Below are 21,200 nucleotides of genomic sequence, written 5' to 3'. Positions count from 1 at the left end.
CACCCCCTCAAATCAGATAGAATTGGATCATTTAGAGCCTTTCTACACAAGGCTTTTACTATATGCTTGTGATTGCTCATGGGAGTTTACGGGTCCTTTACATGATGCCATCATCCTCCAGGGCCTCTCCCATGCTTTGCAGCCATTATCGCAGGGCCTTTTTTCCTAATGAGGAAAGTCTCTTATTATTTAGAAAGGGTACAATAAGAGTCACGTAATTGAGCAATTTTGCTATATCACAGTGCCATCTAGTTGCTGTATAATGAAACAGAAAAACAGAGAAAGGAAAAACTCAGAGAAAAAGTATGTGTAAAGGAGCCAATCTTAATCCCACAAAGAAGTAGAAGTCTCGGTAAAGGTGCAGGATAAAAGCCTCATGTAGAATCACCCTTAATCATTCTCCACTGCAAAGACACACAGCAGAATTACAGGTCCTCCTTTCCATGAGGAGAAATGTCCTATTCAGAACTTAATTAAAAGAGGTGGCATTACTTACCCTTACACACTGTGACTGTATACTTCAGCTAGTGGAAGCTTAGGGGACAAGGAATTTGAGAGGCATGCTTCCAGAAGCCTTGATATGCCCATATATAGCCTCTAGCTCAGGCTTTCCCAACCTGATGCCCTCAAAATGTTTTGGACTTCAACTCCCACCAGCCCCAGCCAGCATGGTCAATGGTCAGGAATGCTGGGAGTTGTGGTCCAAAACATCTGGAGGGCACCAGGCTGGGAAAGGCTCTGCTAAATGGAACAGACTGACGTCTGTAATAAGATAGGAGTATGTGACAGGGAAGCAATAAACCTCCTGCTTTAAATTTAATATATATCAGGCAAACAGTTTTGCAAGGGAAAAGAGCTGGCTGTTGACTAAATTGTGCGGCATTTTAAGAGAAAACTTGGCAACTGAGAGGATTTCTAACCTAACCAAACTCTTGGGCTGGCAGCTGCCGGCCTGCTTTTTAGCTTTTGCAAACCGGACACCAGAACCTCTTTCACGTTATTTCCACTGCAGCTTCAGACAGAATTCTTGGCACTTGCCCACATGCAGGATTTGTTACATGCACACACATTCCCTCATCGGCAGCTGTGTCAGGATCTAGAAAAAGATGAAGGGCCAAGACAAGGAGATACGGGCCTGTTGCGGGTGTAAAGGAATATGAATATACCAACTTCTATCTGTATAAATAAAAGGAAGTGTTTGTTTGCATGTCCTCCATGGACTGAAAAAACATACATGTGATTGTTATGAAACTTTTAGGAGTTGTTCTACCTTTAGCTGGGATGGTTTTAGGCATAATGAAAATTTTGACCGCCATCTTGAACCAAAACAGCAGCAAATCAAAATTTTAAAAGATACACTGCATCAATACCAGTTGATTAATTTCAACCAAACTTCGCATCATGATTCAGCACTGCAGTGAGCAGATTTTAACCATATAACATTCAAGTTTTTTCAGACAATAAAAAAACAAGCCCCAAATCCCACGTTAAAGTATGGAAAAAAAGAACAAGCCCATTTTGAAGCCAGGGGAGATTAGTAGGCCAAGTTAGAGGCCTGCGCCCTCTCCTCTGCTGTGGGACAACTCCATCTAAGGGGGATAGAGTGGTCAGACCCCTCCCTCAGGGAGCTATAGAGGTAGACCACGGCAAGAGTGATGCCTAGGTGTGCCAGCAGCTGTGGTTGAAGGCTTCTAAGCTTTGATAGATAGATAGATAGATAGATAGATAGATAGATAGATAGATAGATAGATAGATAGATAGATATCAGAGATGGGAAAGGCTGAAAGCAGTCAAATTTTCTGAGCATTGAAAGTAGTATGAGAGGATAAAGTAAGTACCCTCACCCTCATCTCTGCTCATAAGTCTTTCCTCAAACAAATGCAAAATCTACTTGAGCAGAAGTGATAGTGGCACAAAGGGAGTATGAATATTTACAGGCCCAGAAGTAGCACCCAGTACTTTAGGGCAGGCTACTGGGCCCTGCCCACACCCACATCAATTAGGGTGCACACAATCCCTACCCACCCCCAACGTCTGCCTCTAAATATCCCATGTTCTCAAAGTAAGATCAAACCCTTCTCCCCTCCACAGGAGCTAGACTTGTTCAATCTGCAGTTAAAAAGCAGATCAGCTTGCTGAGACAAGGAAAAGGCCTCTGGGTCAGTTTTCCATAGCTACCACCAGTCAGAAGAGATAGGAAGCAGATTAATCTATTCTGCCCACCCACCCACCCCGGCCAATTACCACATAGACCAGGGATGGGGAACCATAGGCATGTGGGCCAAATCCAGCCCTTCAGGCTTACCTAGATGGCCACACCCCTTTTCCTAGACCTGCCCCCTTTCACCTGACCACCAACCATTTGGTGGTTTTCCAGTTTGGCAGTTCTCCCCCCACCCCCACAGTCTAAGCGGCTGAAATATCTCTAAGGGTCAGCTATAGGCAGTAAGAGCTCTAAGCTAAAAGATGCTGGTAGTTTGGGTATTTGGCCCTGCCCCCTTCAGCCTCGCCCACCATTGGAATGCATCCCCCCCTGAGAGCTTCTCTGAAATTAAAACCGGCCCTTTGATTGCAAAAGGTTCCCCACCCTGACGTAGACAGACAGCAGCTGTCTTTGCGAGGTTGCCCGAAAGGTGATCCCCATCCAACCTCTTTAGTGTGACCCCTGCGATTCTGGAGACAGACGGCACAGCACAACACAAATGCTTCTGTGTTAAGTATTACAAACAGGAGTTATAAATCAGTAACAAAAACAATCCACAGGAAACAATCTGCTATAATAAAGAGAGGTCTCTTGAACAGGAGTCCAACCCAGCATGTACATACTGAATTCAGATTAATTCAGTTCAGGAACTGGAATTTCGGGTGGTTAGGCCTACAGTTAAAGAGGTCAAGGTTTTGTTTTTTAAAATTATCTACATCCTTGTCTACATGTTTTTAAAAGCACCATTGTCAAGTTAAACAGAAAACCACTTTGGTGCAGGTAAGGCACTGCATATTCTAAAAAAAAAAAAAGAGAGAGAGAGATACTCGGAATGGCAGTTACAGTCCTATTTGGCATTCACCCCTCACACTATCACAGTGTCTGAATCAGATGGGGGAACCCTTCTCAGCTAAAGCAAGCAGGGCCTGCACTACCATTAGGCCAACTAGGCAGCCGCCTAGGGCACAGACCTCAGAGGGGTGCAGTACTGCTCTTTAAGGGTCACAGTTTTATACAAATTAGCTGTTTTAAGAAAAAATAAAAGGAAAATATAATAGTTCAGAAACTCTTCTTGAACAGCTGATTCGAAGTTGGCAATTTGGGGTGGGTGAGTTTGCAAGTAGCTCGCCTTGCCTAGGGCGCAAAATAGTCTGGCACTGGCCCTGAAAGCAAGCCTCCCCTCTTCAAACCTTCTCCCAGTGCAGGGGGGCGGGGAGAACCCATAGGCCTCTAGATATTAATAAGCTGCAACTTCCATCATCCCCAGTCATTAGCCATGCCAGCAGGGGCTAATGGGTTTGAGTCCAACAATATCTGAAAGGCCAATTTCTCCCTCCCTCCCTAATTCATGGATGGTGTTGAACCCAGACAAGCAAGGGCATGACAGAGAGAGCAGCATCGGTCTGGGCAGTTCTACACTCCTTTTGGGCAGTTGTAACTGCATGAGGGGTAAATGACTGAATAGGACTTGAAGCTTAATCTAGATCAAGGGCGCAGAATCTCAGGCCTGAGAGGCAAAATTGACCACCTGGCTCTCCCGGATTCCACAAATGGCCCACGCCCCCTTCCCCTAAGCCCACCACCAACCGTTTGTTGGTTTCATGGCTTTTGTGCAGTTCTTTCCTCAGTTTTGTGCAGTTTTTTGGCTCTCCTGAAGCATAGTTAATGGCATTAAGAGCTTTAACTTAAAATGTACTGGTATCTGTGCTCTTTTGGGATACATCGCTCTGCCTTCAGCCCTGCCCCCTTATGCCTTTGGCCCCTCCCACTGCTGGAATACACCCACACCCACCCACACACCCACTCACACCTCCAAGTGCTTCTCCAATATGGAATTCGACTGAAAGTGATTCTGCACCCCTAATTGAAAGTGTTTGTGTGTGGGGGGGGTAGGGGAATACTAACTTTCTCATCTATATCGGCTAGCCAAATTGCTCTAAGCCAAGAGAAAGGGAAACTGAATTGCAAACATTCTCACAGGATTCTATTATACGGTGCACATCCCCCCAAAATGGCAATGTCAAAAGCACCACAAACTAGAGCAATTTACCCATGTAGTGCAACAAACCACTTGAAAGTAACCTCCTCGCCCCCAAGGTAAAGTTTTGACAAAGGGCAGTTTATGTAAGCCAAAAGATACTAGGTGTTAAGGGTTTTCCCCCACTGGATCTGCTGCAAACTAGGGCAAATCATCCCTTCATTAAAAGCAAAAAGGGTAGGATTATGGCTTAGTTGAATCCACTGAAAGGCAGATACTAAACTCGCTTCAACGATAAGGGCAGCCACCCTAGAGTAGCCAGTTCATTCCACCACACTCCGGAAGGCAGCTGCAGATTCCTGCAGCAGAAAGTGGTTTTCTTCCTTACTTGACTTAAATTGGAAATAAGTTAATGTGCTTTTCATTTTTTTTAAAAAAATCCCTTCTCTCCTGCTACTTTGATCCAGTCACGTGTGGTCTTAAGCCCTGTCCCCCCCAAAAGGGCAGGGAAATGCAGCCAGTTGATCTGAAGTCTTAAAAAGGGAATTAGAAAATATATGGCAGGCTGGCCGAGGGGGCTTGCATACAAGACAAAAACATTTGGGACTCAGTTGTGCTACGTTCCGGCTTAAGGCACGAGTGGAAGAAGAAATCAGCCCCTTCAGAGGCAGCCGCGGGGCGTGGTGAGGGGCACAGTGGAGCCACAGTCGTAATCCAGGTCCACGGTGGTGTGAGCGGTGGTACTCAGGTTGCTCAGGGAGGTGCCAGTTCTCAGCTGCTGGCGGTCACGCAGGCTCTGGATATAACTCTTGGAGGTGCGGGATGGAGAAAAAGAGAGACACGTCAGCTCATGAACTGAGAAAGGTGAACTATGTATTTTCTTGACAGAAGCTGGTGCGTTGGGGGGATAGGGGGTGGCGCCTCACTTTAGGAGCCAAATCATATTTACAACGGCACCGGACCTTTGCCACCTGCGGACCTCTGCCACCTTTGCCACCAGCTGCAGAAGGGGAACAGAGTGTCCAGAAGTGCAGGGAACAAAAACGAGGAAGTTATGGCCATTCCTAGCCCACAGACATGCACAATAGCTCCAGCATGCGTTCCTGCATGCTTGCAGATGAATAGGAATCTGGCTGGCCAATGTGAGCATCTCCCCTATGAGGGAAGCTTGCAACAGGTGGGATTGTTCAGCTTGGAAATAAGGCTAAGGGGAGACCTGATAGAGGTGTACAAAATCATGCACGGCGTGGAGAAAGTGGATAGGGAGACATTTTCCTTCCTCTCTCAAAATCATCACCAGAGTCATCCCACAAAGCTGATTGGTGGGAGATTCAGGACAAGTAAAAGAAAGTACTTTTTCCACACAGTGCATAGTTAAACTATGGAATTCACTACCACAAGATGTGGTGATGGCCACCAATTTGGATGGCTTCAAAAGGGAGTTGGATCAATTCCCAGAGGAGAAGGTTATCAATGGCTACTAGTCCTGATGGCTAAGTGCAACCTCCAGTATTAGAGGCAGTAAGCCTATATACACTAGTTGCTTGTGAACCTGGGTGGGAGGGTGCTGTTGCACCATGCCCTGCTTGTGGGTCCTTGGTCAGCTGTTGGATCGCCACTATGTGAACAGAATGCTGGACTAGATGGACCCTTGGTCTGATCCAGCATGGCTCTTATGTTATTCCAATCAGAGGTGAGATTTCCAGACAGACTGAAACCTCAGCATTGGGGAGCACAACTCTGGTAGTGAATGGACTGTCCAACTGTGACATGCGTCTAGATTACAGTGATCTCAGTAGGGGCGGTCTTGCTGCTTTGGGGCAGGGCTCAAACAAGATGGTCTCTTTTTAGCTTTTAGATCCCATTGCTTCAAAGTGGATTCCAAGGGTCATTGTTTGTTAGTAAGGGAACAATGTTCCCCTACATCTAGCAAGCAGAAGATTTAATCCTCTACACAGGACAGGTGCAGCTGTCTAGGGTGGTCTTGGGATACAACCATCCCACAATGAAATGAGCAAACTGGCTACATGTATAATAGGTGATTGTAGGAGGAGAAAGTAAGGGAGGGGATATCTTCCCCCCACACTTTGTGGATCTCTTGCCCATGTTCCCATCCCATAGTCAATATTCCCTGTGGCTGGCTAGAGAAAATTGAAATTGCAGCCCAACAGCATCTGGTAGCCCACCCCTGAATTAGAGGAAACCCTGGGGAAGGCCAAGGTGGCCTTGAGCCAAGGAGATTTGGCATGGCAAAGTGGTCGAGAGGGCGGGGCTGGCACTGTAGTTACAAAAGGGATGAGGATTAGAATCAGGAACATTGGGACCATGAATATTTGTGACACAAACAATTTGTGCCTCAACCACTCACTGGAGCAAGGACATCTCCCGCACAGCGCTTGACAGCACTGGGCTTATGCCGGTACGAGCCTTCCTGGGGAACCTGGCTCTGCCTCTTCTTGGCTTCCCGCTGCCGGATCCGTAACAGCTGCAGCTGCTTCTGGCGCCGATTCAGGACCACTGGGCAAGAGAAGGGGAGTGTGAAACCAGTTGGTGCCCACCCCAATACCACTCAAGGGGGCAGCCCAGTTCCCACCAGAACCCAGGCAAACCCTCCAGGTGTGAGGGAAACCTGACCCCAGATTCAGATCTGGGGAGGGGGGAGAGCCAACACTTTCCCCCAACCCAATCTCTGAGTCATTCCCTTCTGTTGACAACCCTACCCTCCTGCAGCTTCTTGATGGCCCCCTTCAGATATTTTGGCCTTCAACACCCATCATCGCCCCAGTCAGCATGACCCAAGGACAGGAATGCTGGGAGTTGTAGTCCAAAACATCTGGAGAACACCAGGTTGGGGAAACCTTACATACAGAGAGTTCTACACAATTGTAATGATGCCACATGCTACTCAGAAGATTTATTTTCATGGATCAAATTTCTCTTGTCCCAGCTGGGAGTTGGGGGAGAGAGTTGACAATGGTATCTAACTACATTTTAATCCCATTCTTCCCTCTACATAGCTCAGGGTGGTGTACTTGTACTCTCCCCTGACAAATTTAAACTCACAACGATCCCACAAGGTAGGCTAAGCTCAGAGGAGCGAGAGACAGCGACTGGCCAAGATCACCAGGAAGCTTCATGTCTGAGTGGGGATTTGAACCTGGGCCTCACCAGTCCTAGTCCAACCATCTAGCTCTGCCTATTTGATGCCCTCCAGATGTGTGGGACTTCAACTCCCATCAACCCAGCCAGTATAGCCTTGGCAATGTTCATTCCAACACATCGGTAGGGCACCATGAGCAAGGCTGGATCTAGACCTAGCACTAGATCATGCTAGCTCTCTCCTAATGACAGAGAAATCAGAAGTGATTTGCATGGGGGAAGGGGCAGTTTTGCTGCTGCATATCTCATCCCTGTTCCCTCCATGCTGGCTCCCACCCTATTGTCCATCAAAGTTCAGAGTCCCTTCTGAAAGAAGTCCATATTCATGGCTTCATTACCTATTCATGTAGGTAAGTATGTTAAAGTATGCTGTACTGCACCAGACGCTCATTTAGTTGCAGACGTTGGGGTGGTGGTGCAGGAAGGTTACAGTCAGAAGTACACGTACCTAACAAATTTGCATGGGTTCACTTTATCTACATCTGCCTTCCCAACCTGGTCCCTTCACAGATGAGTGGATTGCAGCTCCCATGTTTCCCAGCCAGTAAAGAAGGCACATATAGATAAAGGCACTAGGTTGAGGAATATATAACCTATCCCAATTGAAGACTTTGCTTATTCTCTTTTTTGTTTATTTAAGCACAGGGTTCTACGCTAAGAAAAACTAAATGAAAATGGTGGACCACATAAAAATTAAACGAATTTGCTAATTTTGTGTAATTTGTTTCTTGACTGCTAATTATGGGGAGAAAGAAAAGTCCTATGAAGAGCACTAAACTTCCACCCCCCTGATCACTGAAATCCTGTTCTCTGTCTGTCTGTCTGTCTCATGCACACACAGACACTCCCAAGGTATCCAGCACTGCTTTCAAGCCTGTCTTCACAGCTTTGAAGGCTAGAAATTTGGCTTTTTCTTTTTAAAAAAGAAAGGTGCTGAACTCTGTACACCACTTTTTACATTTGCATGGAGCGACTGTACAATTGTGATCAGATTTGCAATTTTTTTAGTGCAAAATTCTGCACCTAGGATCAAATTCATAGACAAACCCAACAATGACTAGCCATGATAGTTCAATTTAATATTGCGTATTTAGAATCTGTATACTTCTGAATACCCAAACGCAATTCGTGGAGCAGGTTTTAACTTTTAAAGTCCCATGGCATTGTGGTAGAGGACCCCCAACTTCTGAAGGGAGGTGGGCAGCCATGAGGAATGGGGCCTTCTTGGCTGTGGCACCTTGCCTCTGGCAGGATGCTCCTCCTGCCTTCATCAGGCTCCCTCCTCGTTGACTTCTAGAAAGTCTCTCACAGCACACAAGTATCTAATGGCACATTTTTTAAAAATAAAATTGAAATTTGTAATACAGTTGGATACCACTACTTTTGCTGACTGTTTTATTTGTTCATGGTTTTATGGAGACTTTATTTTGGTCAGCCACCTTGGAAACCCCTGTGATTAAATATTTTAAATAAATAGCAATGTTTAAGCAACAAATGCTGAAGACAAACAACAAGGAAGGGCTGTTATCTTTATGCCCTGCTTGTGACCTTACCAGAGGCGTCTCACTATCCCCAGAATAAGGAACTAGATGGACCTTCTGCTGGTATGGCAACCCTCTGCTTGAATTTCCCTTGAAGCCCCTTACCTCCCTCCACCAGGAAGATGGAACTCACTTATCAACCACATGAGTCTATAACCTCTCCTGAACCATGGCTCTCTCTCTCCCCAACTTCCACTCACACAAGCTTTTGGTGGCCAGGTGACCTCTTCTACAGAGGATGGTCCTCTTGAAGGGTTGCCCTGTTGCCCATCAACAGTGAGCATCTGAAAAACAACCAGAACAGACAGGCACACAGGCTCTCCTGGTCACCGTTTTCCAGACTGCAGTGAGACATCCTGCATTTCTATTTAAATTATAATAATTATTTCTAAATTTGCATTTCTGGTATCCGCGCCCTCTTTTGTGGCGATTTGTAAGTGGCCACCCTACAAGCAGTATAAATAGAGCAGGGCAGGGTTTGGGGAGAGAGAATGCCTGTCAGGTCTGTACAGAGCTCAATCTAATCCCCTCTCTCAATTTGGGCCCGAAGTCTTCCACTCACCATCAGTGTGGGAGAAGCCTTCAGCAGTCACCTTCCACTGCAGTAGCACCCCCATCAAGGCAAGGCCAGGCCAGGCGGCCAGCACGGCCCAGCCGCACCAGCACAGCGGGGAAGGAGGAGCCAGGCGGAGGCGCTCGTACACGTGGTGGCCCAAAGCCAGGTTCTCCACCGCATAGTCCAAGCAAAGGGTAAGCACAGCACCCCCAAACACCGCCGTGGAGATCACCGTGAGGGCTTTCTGCCAGCGCAAGGCCACGACCGCGCCCAAGAGTGCCGAGCCCAGCAGAGAGCCGGCAGGGATCCAGGCACTGGGCAGCGCGTACAGAGGCTCAGTGGCCACCAGCCCAGCGGTGGCTGTCAGCAAGCCAAGCAGAAGCCCCGTCAGGAACAATCCAACCGAGTGCACCAGCATCGTGACAAGGCCACACAGGACTCCGATGCCCAGGGCGATGCCGGCGCTCACCTCCAGGCTCAGCTGCGTGTCCAAGATACGCTCCTTGTAGCAAAGCAGGAAGATCACAGCCGAGCCGAAGAGCAGACCTGAGAGAAACATGATGGCTTTGAAACAGCGGTAACCTGGTGACAGAAAAAGAAGAAAGGTCAGCAGAGGAAACGTTAACATGGAACCCAGCTTGCCAACTGGGCCAAGGCAGGGGCGATGGACAAAGGGTGACTTCCACATTCTTGGTATGCTTATGTTTAGCCTTACAGTGACCCTGTTCAGACAACACGCTAAGCCACAGTGGTTAAGCATTTTAAGCTAGACATTATGGCTTAGTGTGTCGTGAATACCATTCCTACTCATGGTGGCTACATAACCACGGTTTAGACACAATCACTAACCATTTGCGGCAAGAGGGTTAGTGCTCTAACGATGGCTTAGGGTGTCATCTGAACAGGCCCATTAAGACGCAGAAAAGATGGCAAGAAAAAGCGGCTTGTGAACAATTGTTCCCCCTTTTTGTAAACATTCAGAACAAAGGGTCACTGCAATTTTTATGACGCAGACTTGCCGTTATCATCGCTACAGTGAAACAACGTGTTACTTGAAGTTATTTGAAATAGATCAAGTATGAAGGACACACTGTTCTTGTGATAGCTTGGGGATTTAGTGCAATTGAAATGTGCATTGAGCATTGGGGGAGGGGCAATGTGGGACTTCAAACAAACCACCCTCTGTTTTATTGAAGTTTGTTTTTTTCTTCCTCAATTATGAGTCAAGACAATGAAAAGTTACAACTGTCCCCCTAACCTCCTTGCTCACTCTTTGAAGGTTAAAATCTCCAGGTTAGTTAATACATGTAACAGGTTCATTTAAGACTCTTAAAATAGTTTTGGTTTCGTTCAGCACGTTTCCACTGGCACCATGGCGCCAGTGTGGTGTAGTGGTTAGAGCAGCTTCCCCCAAGCTGGTGCCCTCCAAAAGTTTTGCATAACTCCCAGCATTCCTGGTCACTGGTCATGCTGGCTGGGGCTGATGGAAGTTCAAGTCCAGAACATCTGGAAGGTACCAGGTTGGGAAGAATATTACAATCTCTCAGCCTAGCCCACCCTACAGGAATGTTGTAAGGTTAAAGGGGTGTGTGTGTGTGTGTGAGAGAGAGAACTATGTATGCCACCCTGACTTATTTAAAGGGAGGATGGGATAAAAATATACTAAATAAATAAAGAGGAGCTGTACTCTGCTCCTTCTAGTGGAGCCAAAGGGGTAGGGGGAGAAAAGGAGCCGCAATTGGGGGAGGGGGCAGGCATAACCTGTGACCTAAAGCCCAGAAAAACCTGTAGCTAGTTCTACCACTTGCTGATCTATCCCTCGCTATGGAGCACACTGCCTAATTGCGCCTATTTGGTCAACAGAACATCGCCTTTCTTGCTTGAATACCAATACGGCAACGTTACTAACATAGGCGTGCACCTATTCATCACCTGGGCAGGGAAGTAGCACTGCTACATGACTAGAAGGATAACTTTTGAACACTGGAAAAGCATTGCATTTTATTTCCCTCCTCCCTTTCAAGTTGTGATTGACCAACAAATGACTAATACAGGTGGGCAAGTAAAAATGATTTTGTCCACCAATAACTTTTGTGGATGCATTGCAAAGATGTGCTAATAAGGCCCAGACATTTTTAAATTCTAAAAATGACATAGTGCTTTGAAACTAGAGATGTATGGCACATTGAGTGTGAGTGAGAGAGTGTGTAGAGAGAGAGAGAATATATCCACATGCAGTTTGGGGGCACATGAGGAGCTTGAGTTGACAGGAAAAATATATGCTTTGGAACGGTGCTTCCAAGCCTGTACCAACCACTAGGCGCTAAGGAAGTGTCTTTCACCAGCTCTCCACATCACCTGCTCGAGTAACACAATGCAAATCTGCTTATCAACATCTGAGGCAGAAGGTTAGGAAGGTGAAGCTGTGGCCCAGCTCTCATGGACTGATGGAGGACTGAGGAGGGGAGCTCAGACCGGCTTTCTCCTTTCCCCTCTACTTACCAAAACAGCAATACACCACGCCGAAGATGCAGCAAAGCGCGCAGATCACACAGGGCACCACCTCGTAGCGTCTTCCGGCAAGGAGGCTGCAGGGATCCAAGGGAGGCTCGCTGGGCTCTGCTGCCCCTTGATTAAAGCCCCGGGGGTCAGGGGTAAGAACGAGTGGAAGCAGCGAGGTCGGATCCATGCTCACCAGGCAGGACGCTGCTCAGCTTTCAAGAGCCATCCAAATGGGAGACACAGCCTGGAGGGAGAGTTTGGCCTGGGCTTTAGGCATGCCACCAATCCCTGGGGGATTTTAGAAAGTCACAAACCATCAAAGACCTCTTCCCCCAGTAGGACAAACAGAGATCCATTCTTTCTCCCAACTCCTTCAGGTTAGGGTTCAAGTCAAGCAGGAAAGCAAGGGCCTGGCCAGTGGCTCGGCCAAGTTGAGGGGGCTCCTTTGAAAAGTACTGTCGGGGGACCACCCTGCTCGCTTTCTCCTGGGGCCATGGCCCTGCCACCTTCTTGCCTCGTGCTCCACAGCCTTCTCCCCCTTCCCCAGGGCCCTGGTCATGGTCTTCTCCCCACCACCCCACTTTGCTAAGCAGTGGTGGTGGACAGTGGCCCCTTAAAAGGTAGGCATTTTTTGTCAGGGACTTGCCCTGACAGAGTATTTCAATCGGCCCCTGGTTTTTATTACATTTCTATCACCAGAAAAAAATGGTGGAGGGGAGAGATTTCTTTTAACCCTCCCACTATTCCTCAGCCCAAATCTGAAGGAATTGACTAAATAAACAGATTAACAAATTGCTGACATTCAACCAGGAACAAAGCAGACAAGCTAGACTGGCCTCTAAATGCTCCCCTCCCCGCCATCCACACACTGCACCTCAAAAATGATATTGTAGAGAAATGGTGTAGAAATCAAGGGGCTGGAAACTTTACCATATCTGGGACTTTTTAGTTTAGAAAAAAAATTGAGTTAAGCAGGGAGACATGACAGGAGTGTTTTTAATTGGATAGAAAATATTGAATACAACTAAACAGAAATAAAATTGAAGAGAATGTGGACAGAGAGGTTTCTCTCTCATAAACTAGAATACAGGGTCACCCGCTGAAGCCGAATGGTGGGAGGTTCTGGACAGACAGGAGAAAGTAGTTCTTCAGACATGGAACTATGGAATTTGCTACCACAAGATGTGGTGATGGCCACCTACATGGATGACTTTAAAAGGGAATTAGGCAAAAGCATGGAGGAAAAGGCTATCAGTGGCTACTCGTCACAATGGCTATATGCCACCTCCATTATCAGTGGAGTTGCTGAGGAACATGAGCAGGAGGGCGCTACTGCCCTCTTATCCTGCTGTGGGCTTCCCTTTGGGGCATCTGGTTAACCACTGTAGGAAACAGGAAGTTGGCCTACATCAGCCTTTGGTCTTCTCCAGCAGGGCTCTTCTTATGTTCGCTAGAGTCTACCCACCTTGTTCCCCAATCTCAGACTCCAATCTCATTTCCTGTCCGCTTCCCAAGGGTTAAGGTGTTCACATGACCCAAGGGGTGGAAAGCATGACTAATCTCCCCCCACCCCAAAACACCCCCAGCTGGAATTGGCAACGTAAGTAATTCCTCCCCTCTCAAAATCTGGCAGCCAAAACATCAAATCGAAGCCAAAGTTTATGAAGACAACCTACAATCCCTCCCTTTCCAGCAGGGACAGGTAAAGAGGGGCAACTTTGGGGCTGACAAGGGACACAAAGAGGTGTAAATCCATAATTACATCTAAATTCAACAACTATTTGAATTTGGTCACAAGCCAGGACTTCTGGGTCCTGTTCCCAGCTCTGTAGGGGAAGCCTAGTGAATTGGAAGAGGAGGTAGAAAGAGGAGCCAGAATGTCTGGGCTGACTTCCCAGCTTTGGGGGGCGGGTGGGGGGAGGTAGCCATCATTTTTCACATGGGCCCTATTTCAAGCTGGGTGAAAGACAAGGAAATACACAAAGCCCCCACGGCTCCCTTATAATTAGTGCCCTTCAAGTGCCCACTTGCTTGAAGAATTGCCCCATCATTCAGAACATCACAGACTAAGAGAACATAAACATATTCCCTTATTTATTGCTTACTTTTAAGGTTTCAGTTTGGCAATATTGCCTATATCCAACTTCTAGTCCATTTGTAGATATCAGAAATCAATGCAGGGATATCCAAAACAGACAAGTGGGACATTTGTTCCAACAGAGACCTTTGGGAACAGAGGAAGCTGTTTTATAGTGGATCAGAGCCTTGGTCCATCTAGCTCAGGATTGTTGACACTGACTGGCAGCAATGACTCACCTGGGTTTCAGGAGGGAGGTTTTTCCAGCTCTACCTGGAGATACCGTAGATGGAATCTGGGACCTTCTGCATGCAAAGCAGGTGCTCTACCACTGAGCTATGGCCCCTGAGACTATGGTCCTAATTCAGTCATAATGGCACTAGAAGAAAAACTGCCTACAATATGGCAGTGAAAAGTTACAGGGGGACAGACAGAGGAGGGGATCTGAATTGCGAGGGAAGATGATCATTCACAGAGGGGGTCTCTCACCTGTGGAAGAACCCAAAGCCGCCCCCGAGTGTTTGGGAGTTGCAATTCTCTTACACCATCATCTTGTGATCATGCTGGTTTTAATTAAACCACAATCACTGTATCTCCTTTCAATTCTTTACTGTCAACCACTAATGTGGCTTCACAACCATGTGTTGAAAGGGTTTTTAAAAACCCACACTTTAATGCAACCCCAAGTATAGCAGGATGGCTAAAGCCAGTGAACAGATAACTCAACTATGTTAAGAACTTCATGGGGCTGCACCGTAAGTCACATCTGTCTCCTTCAAAGGAAATAGCATAAAACCCGCATGGAAGTAGTCAGGTGTTATGGTCACACATGCACATGTATCAGTTCATGGATGTGTACTGAGAAACAGCAACGGGCAGTGGGATGATTTATACAACATTAGACACGGCATGTGTTATCGTGCAAAGCAATTAGCGTGCAAGTTTCATGCTATTTCCTATGTGACAACTCTTCCCACGCAGGAGAATACAGAATGTGTGAAGCAGTTTATAGTCACATTCTCATAACATATACCCTGGGATCACAGAGAGGGGGTTAACCCTCCCTAACATATCCAGGCTTTTCTTGGAAGCCTCTTCAGTCTTTGATTCCAGTTGTCATTGGTTTTTTTCCGGAGGGAGCGATGTTAAGAGTGTATAGCAAGTGCTAGATGTACAGAAGTAAAGCTACGAACCCTATATACATCAATTAATTAAGGTCAAATTCAATTCTGAACTTCTAACAGAGGTGTCTGAGCAAAAATCAGATGGAAGCCATGCCCATTTACATGCCCGCTCCTTAATCCAAAGTTTATCAGGGATGGTGGCAGTTACTTTGGGGAGGGAGGGAAAAATGGGGTGGGGAGCACACTGCATGTGCTCAGAAGCATTTCTATTATTACCATGTATATGATGAACCAGCACCGATTTCAGGCTGAAACTGAGTCCAGAGCAGAGGTTTGACACAGCCTCAAATTAAAACTTAGTCAAACTCCCTGACTCAATGGATATATGCGCCCACACCAATATACAGTATTCCACTCGAGAACATGCACATGGGCTACATTTAGGACTGCAGCTGAAGCAACTGGCCATCAAATCCTGTCTATTACAGTGTTGGTGTGGGTTCATATACAATAACAGCTACAGAGGTGCCGCTGGCTCCTCTTCCCCCAATCATGGCTTGAATCCCAGACAGGAAAACAGTGCTGAGTTTGACGGAAATATTCCCTTTGGGATCAGACAGCTAGAAACAGTTTATAATACCACTATTAGCTAGCCTGTGTTCAGGGAAGAGAGGAAAGGACACAGCTGGGAATCTGGGAGGTGGGTGGAAGAATCAGCAAGTAATCCCTAACATTTGGGGCTCCCAACAAAGTTCTGTAGATTGTTAAAGATGTTTTAAAGAGATACACATACACAAAATAAACCTAAACAAGTCATGCTACAGACATGGGATTCTTTGGTAGGAGGAGATTTAGTTGCTTGTTCCCAGTTCTTTTTTCTTCCTTTTTTTAAAAACAACAACAACTCTGTTTCATCTGTGCATTTAACTACTTCAATATTAAACGGAGGAATGCATTCTACGGAAGTGCATAGGGACAGATAGTATACCCTGGAAAGTGGCAGGATAAAAAAATCTTGTTGGTCCAACCCCTAATTCTTCTTCCACCGTTAATCTCTTCCCGAGATCGCTCCCCTTCCTCCAGACATGTTGATCTAAATAGCGTTCAAATCCAGCTTGGCAAAGACCACCGCCCCGAACACCGATCTTTAGCTACGAGGGTATACACACTTAAAAAAAAAAACTGTTACTTGGGGAGACTAAACGAGGCGGGGTGGATAAGGAGATTTTCTTAGCGTTATTTCTATAACACTAGGAATAAAGGCAATCAGAATGTCTATCCACATCACCGGAAGCCCAACAACAAAAAATAAACCCCATGGTCAAACTTACCCGTCGAGGAAAAGGTCCCCAGCACTGCATATAGCAGAGAGGACTGGTCTGCAAAAGCAACATCCCACCAACTCCACAGAGCGACTGTTGGGAACTGAACGAGCATGCAAAAGGACTGCCTAAATAAAAGATCAGTCCTCTCCCTGCCAGAAGCGGCTAGGATTCCCACCCCCAACGACCCCCCCCCCCTTTCACCCCGTCGAAACTCTGCAAAATAATCTTTTCCTACAACAGCTGAAGAGTGACCTCATCAAGCGCTGGGAGGGGCTAGTTCAGAAATGGGGCGACCCGAGGGGGAAGCGAGTGGGTTCAGAGAAAGGAAGGGGCGATCGCCCTCCTTTTTTCGGGCGGGGGGAGTTTTTTGAGTCCTGCAGCAAGGTGGCTGTTTGCAGAGGCCGCTCTCGGGGGGACGAAAGCAGCGACTGGGAAAGACTTGCCCATCGCAAACACCCCTCTCGGGCTTGGGGGTTGGTTTCTTCCACTTTCAGATAATTGTTTGATTGTTTCACAGAGAAAGGAGCAACTTAGAGCAGCGATTCTGCGTGCAAGTATAGAGTCCTTGGGAGAGCCGAATGCTGCAGGGTAGGGGGTGGGGAGGGATTATGGCTACCAGCTTCTCTCCCCATAACCCCACGGCGTAGTTTCCTTCCCAGAATTTTGGGATCTTGCCTTCCTGCTACTGTCCCCTTTCAAAAGGCTGCAAGATCCGAGAGAGGAGGCAGGAGATCTCAGAAGCTCTCGCTTATCTTAAGAGGGGTGGGAGGAAGGCTTGAACTGGCCGCTAGGCTCCATCTAGGAGGCCTGGGCAGAGATGCTGTCCTGACCCGTAGCTTCTGGAATGCTGGCAGCAGGCTTTCCTTGCAGGCTTATTAGCAGGCCAGCTGGGCGAGCAGGTGCCTAAAGCATCATCTCAGCAACTGGACAAGCACAGGCTGCCTGGGTGTGGAGCAGACAGGATGCGAGTGGGCAGAAGACCCCAATAGTGTAACTGCCTGATTCCTAACTGGGAGATCAGCCAGCTCTGTCAGCTGCATGTCTGCATTTGCTCATGAGCCCCTGGCTTGAGGCGTTTCAAAGGTGATGCTATGTAAGTCTGGTTTTCTTGCATCTGCTCTGCAAACATAAAAGTAATCGTTGGCCACAACGACCATTTGATAGGAAATCAGCCTCTGATCCTGGACAATTTGCACAAGGAAAGCTGAAAAGATGCTTTTCGTGTAACATGCAAAAACCTCTTCAAGAGTCAGCCCTGCTGAATCTAACCTGCTGGGCCCCACTTCAAGCCAGAAAGTGTGTGTGTGATTCCTGGCTCTGCCATTCGCTTGTCTTTTGAGTCCCAGTAAGTCTCATCCTTGCTCCATGTCCTAGTTTCTCCTATAAGGAATAAGAATATAAGCAGTCCTTCCATCAGTGGCAAAGAGGGAGGAAGCAGATGGCCCCAGCAACGGCCACAGCCAAGTTAGCTTGGGCCCTGTGTCTTTGTCACTGCAGGAGGGCCTTAATGAGCGACAGCCGCTTGGCTTCTTCCTGTTCAGGCCATCAGTGATCAGAGGGTGCCCCCACTTCCCCAGGAGAGATCACCCAACTGTCTGTCCATCTGTCTTTCGTATTTCCTCTTTCCGAGCCTAGCATAGAAATGGCTGGCAACGGTGCTGCGACCTCTGAGACTCTGCCAAGGGCCTGATGCCTCCTGCCAGCAAGGTTTTCTCACCCTCTGCTGAGCCAGGCTCCTTGCCACTTCTCACCAGCTGATTCTTGCCAAGGCAAAGCCCTTCCAGCACTGGAATGCTGGTCTTAGGAGTTTGAACTGTCTCGGTGACAGTTTTGGGGAAATCAATGAGTGGCAACAGACTTTGGGGTGGGGGATGGGCAGGGAAACAGTAATGTGCCTTAAGAGTTGGAAACTTCTCTCCAACCGTTAGGATGTAATAACCCAAACTATTGGGGAAGATGGCACTATCCAGCTAATGAAAGAGGAAAAGGAAACAGGTGTAATCTAATACCTGCAACATCTGTCACTGACTAATACATTTAGACTGCAGAACTCCATTTTGAGACTGGGTCTATCTAAACTGTAGACCTCATGGGTACAAGAGCTGGGCAGTTTCTGGTCTTTTCTGTTTCTTCCCCCATCCTCCCTTTTTTATACCACATAGTGTGAGGAAGAGTTCTGGAGAACTCAAAAGCTTGCACATTTTTTGGTGGCGTTTTGGTTGATCCTAACAAAGGTATTGCCCAACTGCGAATTTTAGCTTAAAGGCAGTTTCATGGTTTGAATGCAGGGAGAGAAACAGGCACAGAACAAAGAGTTTAATTGGGGGTTAGCTTAAACTGGGCTGCAGTCTTGCGGAGCTGGACCAGGGTATTCTGGGAATCTAGTGCCAAATCAGCCTTTTTGCTTCTTGCCTTTACAAGTCTCTTTGCTTCCAGTAAGCTTTGCTTGTATATTTGCATATACAACAAATAATGCAAAGACACCATAAGTCTCCAGTGCTTTCTCATCCAATGGAAACTAAACCTGTAGTACTGTCCCTGGGACCTTTCACTGCTTTGGGAATGCGGGAGAGCATTGGATCAGGTTCTGGTTGGATGCCTGGGGAACCGTGACTTTGTAGCAGCCTTCCCCAACCCAGTGCCCTTCAGATGCTTTGGACCATAACTCCCATCATCCCCGGCCATTGGCCATGCTGACTGGAACTGGTGGGAATTGTAGTCCAAAACATCTGGAGGGCCCCAGGTTGGGGTAGGCTGTTGTACAGAATCTAGTATGCTAGAAGAAGCTCAACATTAGGAGCCTGCTGTGAAGTATTCTAGACACCAAAGTAATAAACAAACATTTAATTAAAATTCTTTATTATTCACTTTCTTCCAGGCCACACAAACCTCACCAGTGGGCAACTCCCACAGTAAAACATCTTGGGGGTTGGAGCTCTTGTCAATGTTTTTGTTTCTAGGCTTCACTCCTGCATCAGTTCCTACTTTTCTCTGCTCTCCTTCTAAAACCAGATTCCAGGAGACCTTTCATCACCCTTGTTGGTCTGGGTGGAGCCAAGAACCAAAAATGTTTTTGACCATGCTTTTTATCAGTGGAATGGTGGTGGTGAGAGTAACATGCCTCTGAGATGCACAGATTTCTTCTCTCTTACTACCCAATAAAAGGTAACATCTGAACCATTTTTATCCCAGAATATTGTCTTCTAGATTCTCTTCTGGCCAGCTCTCAGCCATATTAATCCACTAATCGACAGTCCCCTGAAAGAGCAAAAAGCTCCTGCCCTTACCAGCAACAATTTCTGGAACATAGGGGTGTTAGTCAATTGCAGTAAATACAATGAGAGCCTTATTGTTACTGTTATTATTATTAGCATTTATACACCGCCCCCATAGCTGAAGCTCTCTGGGCGGTTTACAAAGATTAAAAATGGAACATTAAAAACAAATATACAAAATTTAAAACCATAAAAAGCATAAAAACAGATTTCATACAATATCTATTCTGGGTCAATTAAAACTCAACATATGCTGTTAAATGCCTGGGAGAAGAGAAAAGATAATAATGTTGGCACCAGGCAGGCTTCATCAGGGAGATTGTTCCGTAATTGGGGGGCCACCACTGAAAAGGCCCTCTCCCTTGTTGTTATCCTCTGAGCTCCCCTCAGAGTAGGCAACTGGAGGAGGACCTTAGATGTTGAGCGTAGTGTACAGGAGGTTCATGTTAGGAGAGGCGTTCCATCAGGTATTGTGGTCCCAAACCGTGTAAGGCTTTATAGGTTAAAACCAGCACCTTGAATCGGGCTCAGAAATGTACATGCAGCCAATGCAAGCAGGCCAGAGTCAGTCTTATATGCTCAAAACTTCTGGTTCCAGTTATCAATCTGGCCACTGCATTTTGCACAAGCTGCAGCTTCTGAACCATTTTCAAAGGCAACCACCACCCCCTTAAACACCAGCCAATTTACCTTGGCAGAAGCATTTGCAAACTGGAGCCCGCTTCATCAGATCCGGCTATTGGGCAGTATAAAAATGCAATTAATAATAATAATAATAATAATAATAATAATAATAATAATAATAATGATGATGTGGACTCTAGTCCATAAAAGCTCAGACCATAATAAATTGGTTGGTTCTCTAACATGTGACAAAACTCTAGGTTGTTTTTATCAGGGGTTCTTCATGGCCAGCTCCAATTCTCCACTTGCAGGGCCTCCCTTCCCCCACAGCCTCCCTTGAGAGATGGGTAATCACGTCCAAATGTTACAATCTTCTACAAGTCTCCAAACAATGTGCCCTCTGCCCCTGCCTTCCTCAGAAGCACACTAGATTCTCTCCAGCGGAGGCTCTGGCAAACAGAGGGGGCTTTGTGTCAGGCAATTCTCAGCACCCGAGGCCCAGACATGTCACATTAGGCACATGATCCTCAGAAATGGGGTTGCCTCACAGTAGCTGAGTCACCCATGATCAGCTAACTCCTTGTTGCCATTCTATTCCCTTTTGGTGGGCTAGCATGGATGGGGGGCTCTGAGTTCCCCCCAGAATTGTGACGGAGAAGAAAAGAGATCCTATTGAGTCATAGGAGAACAGGAGGCAGAATAGCCCGGGGGGGGGGGGTTAATCTGCAGATATGAGAGGGTAATGGGGATTAAAAATGAAAAGAGAGGAAAAGTCTTATCAGGAATCTCCGACTCAGCTTCCTACAATATACTATGTATGGTGAGTTATGCTGGGA

General features: G+C 46.9%; 1 protein-coding gene across 4 annotated transcripts; it reads right to left on the bottom strand.

Annotated features, from left to right (window-relative positions):
* Window positions 1-2,760: 2,760 nt before the first annotated feature.
* LOC134394472 (transmembrane protein 198-like) lies at window positions 2,761-16,651 on the bottom strand. 4 transcript variants are annotated; one of them, XM_063119964.1, is made up of 5 exons: window positions 16,472-16,651; window positions 11,940-12,227; window positions 9,444-10,019; window positions 6,550-6,698; window positions 2,761-4,989 (listed from the first exon to the last, which is right to left on the bottom strand). In XM_063119964.1, exons 2-5 carry the CDS (start codon window positions 12,124-12,126, stop codon window positions 4,843-4,845), a joined length of 1,059 nt encoding a protein of 352 aa, XP_062976034.1. In that variant the 5' UTR covers window positions 12,127-12,227; window positions 16,472-16,651; the 3' UTR covers window positions 2,761-4,842. The 4 variants fall into 4 exon arrangements, with proteins under 4 accessions (XP_062976034.1, XP_062976032.1, XP_062976033.1 ...); XM_063119962.1 differs by having other exon boundaries at window positions 11,940-12,183; XM_063119963.1 differs by lacking the exon at window positions 16,472-16,651 and adding an exon at window positions 14,045-14,097 and having other exon boundaries at window positions 11,940-12,183.
* Window positions 16,652-21,200: the final 4,549 nt, after the last annotated feature.

This window comes from Elgaria multicarinata, chromosome 3 (genome assembly GCF_023053635.1).
Source record: "Elgaria multicarinata webbii isolate HBS135686 ecotype San Diego chromosome 3, rElgMul1.1.pri, whole genome shotgun sequence".
Taxonomy (NCBI): domain Eukaryota; kingdom Metazoa; phylum Chordata; class Lepidosauria; order Squamata; family Anguidae; genus Elgaria; species Elgaria multicarinata.
The sequence above is the reverse complement of the archived record's forward strand: the minus strand, read 5'-3'. Positions and strand labels throughout refer to the sequence as shown.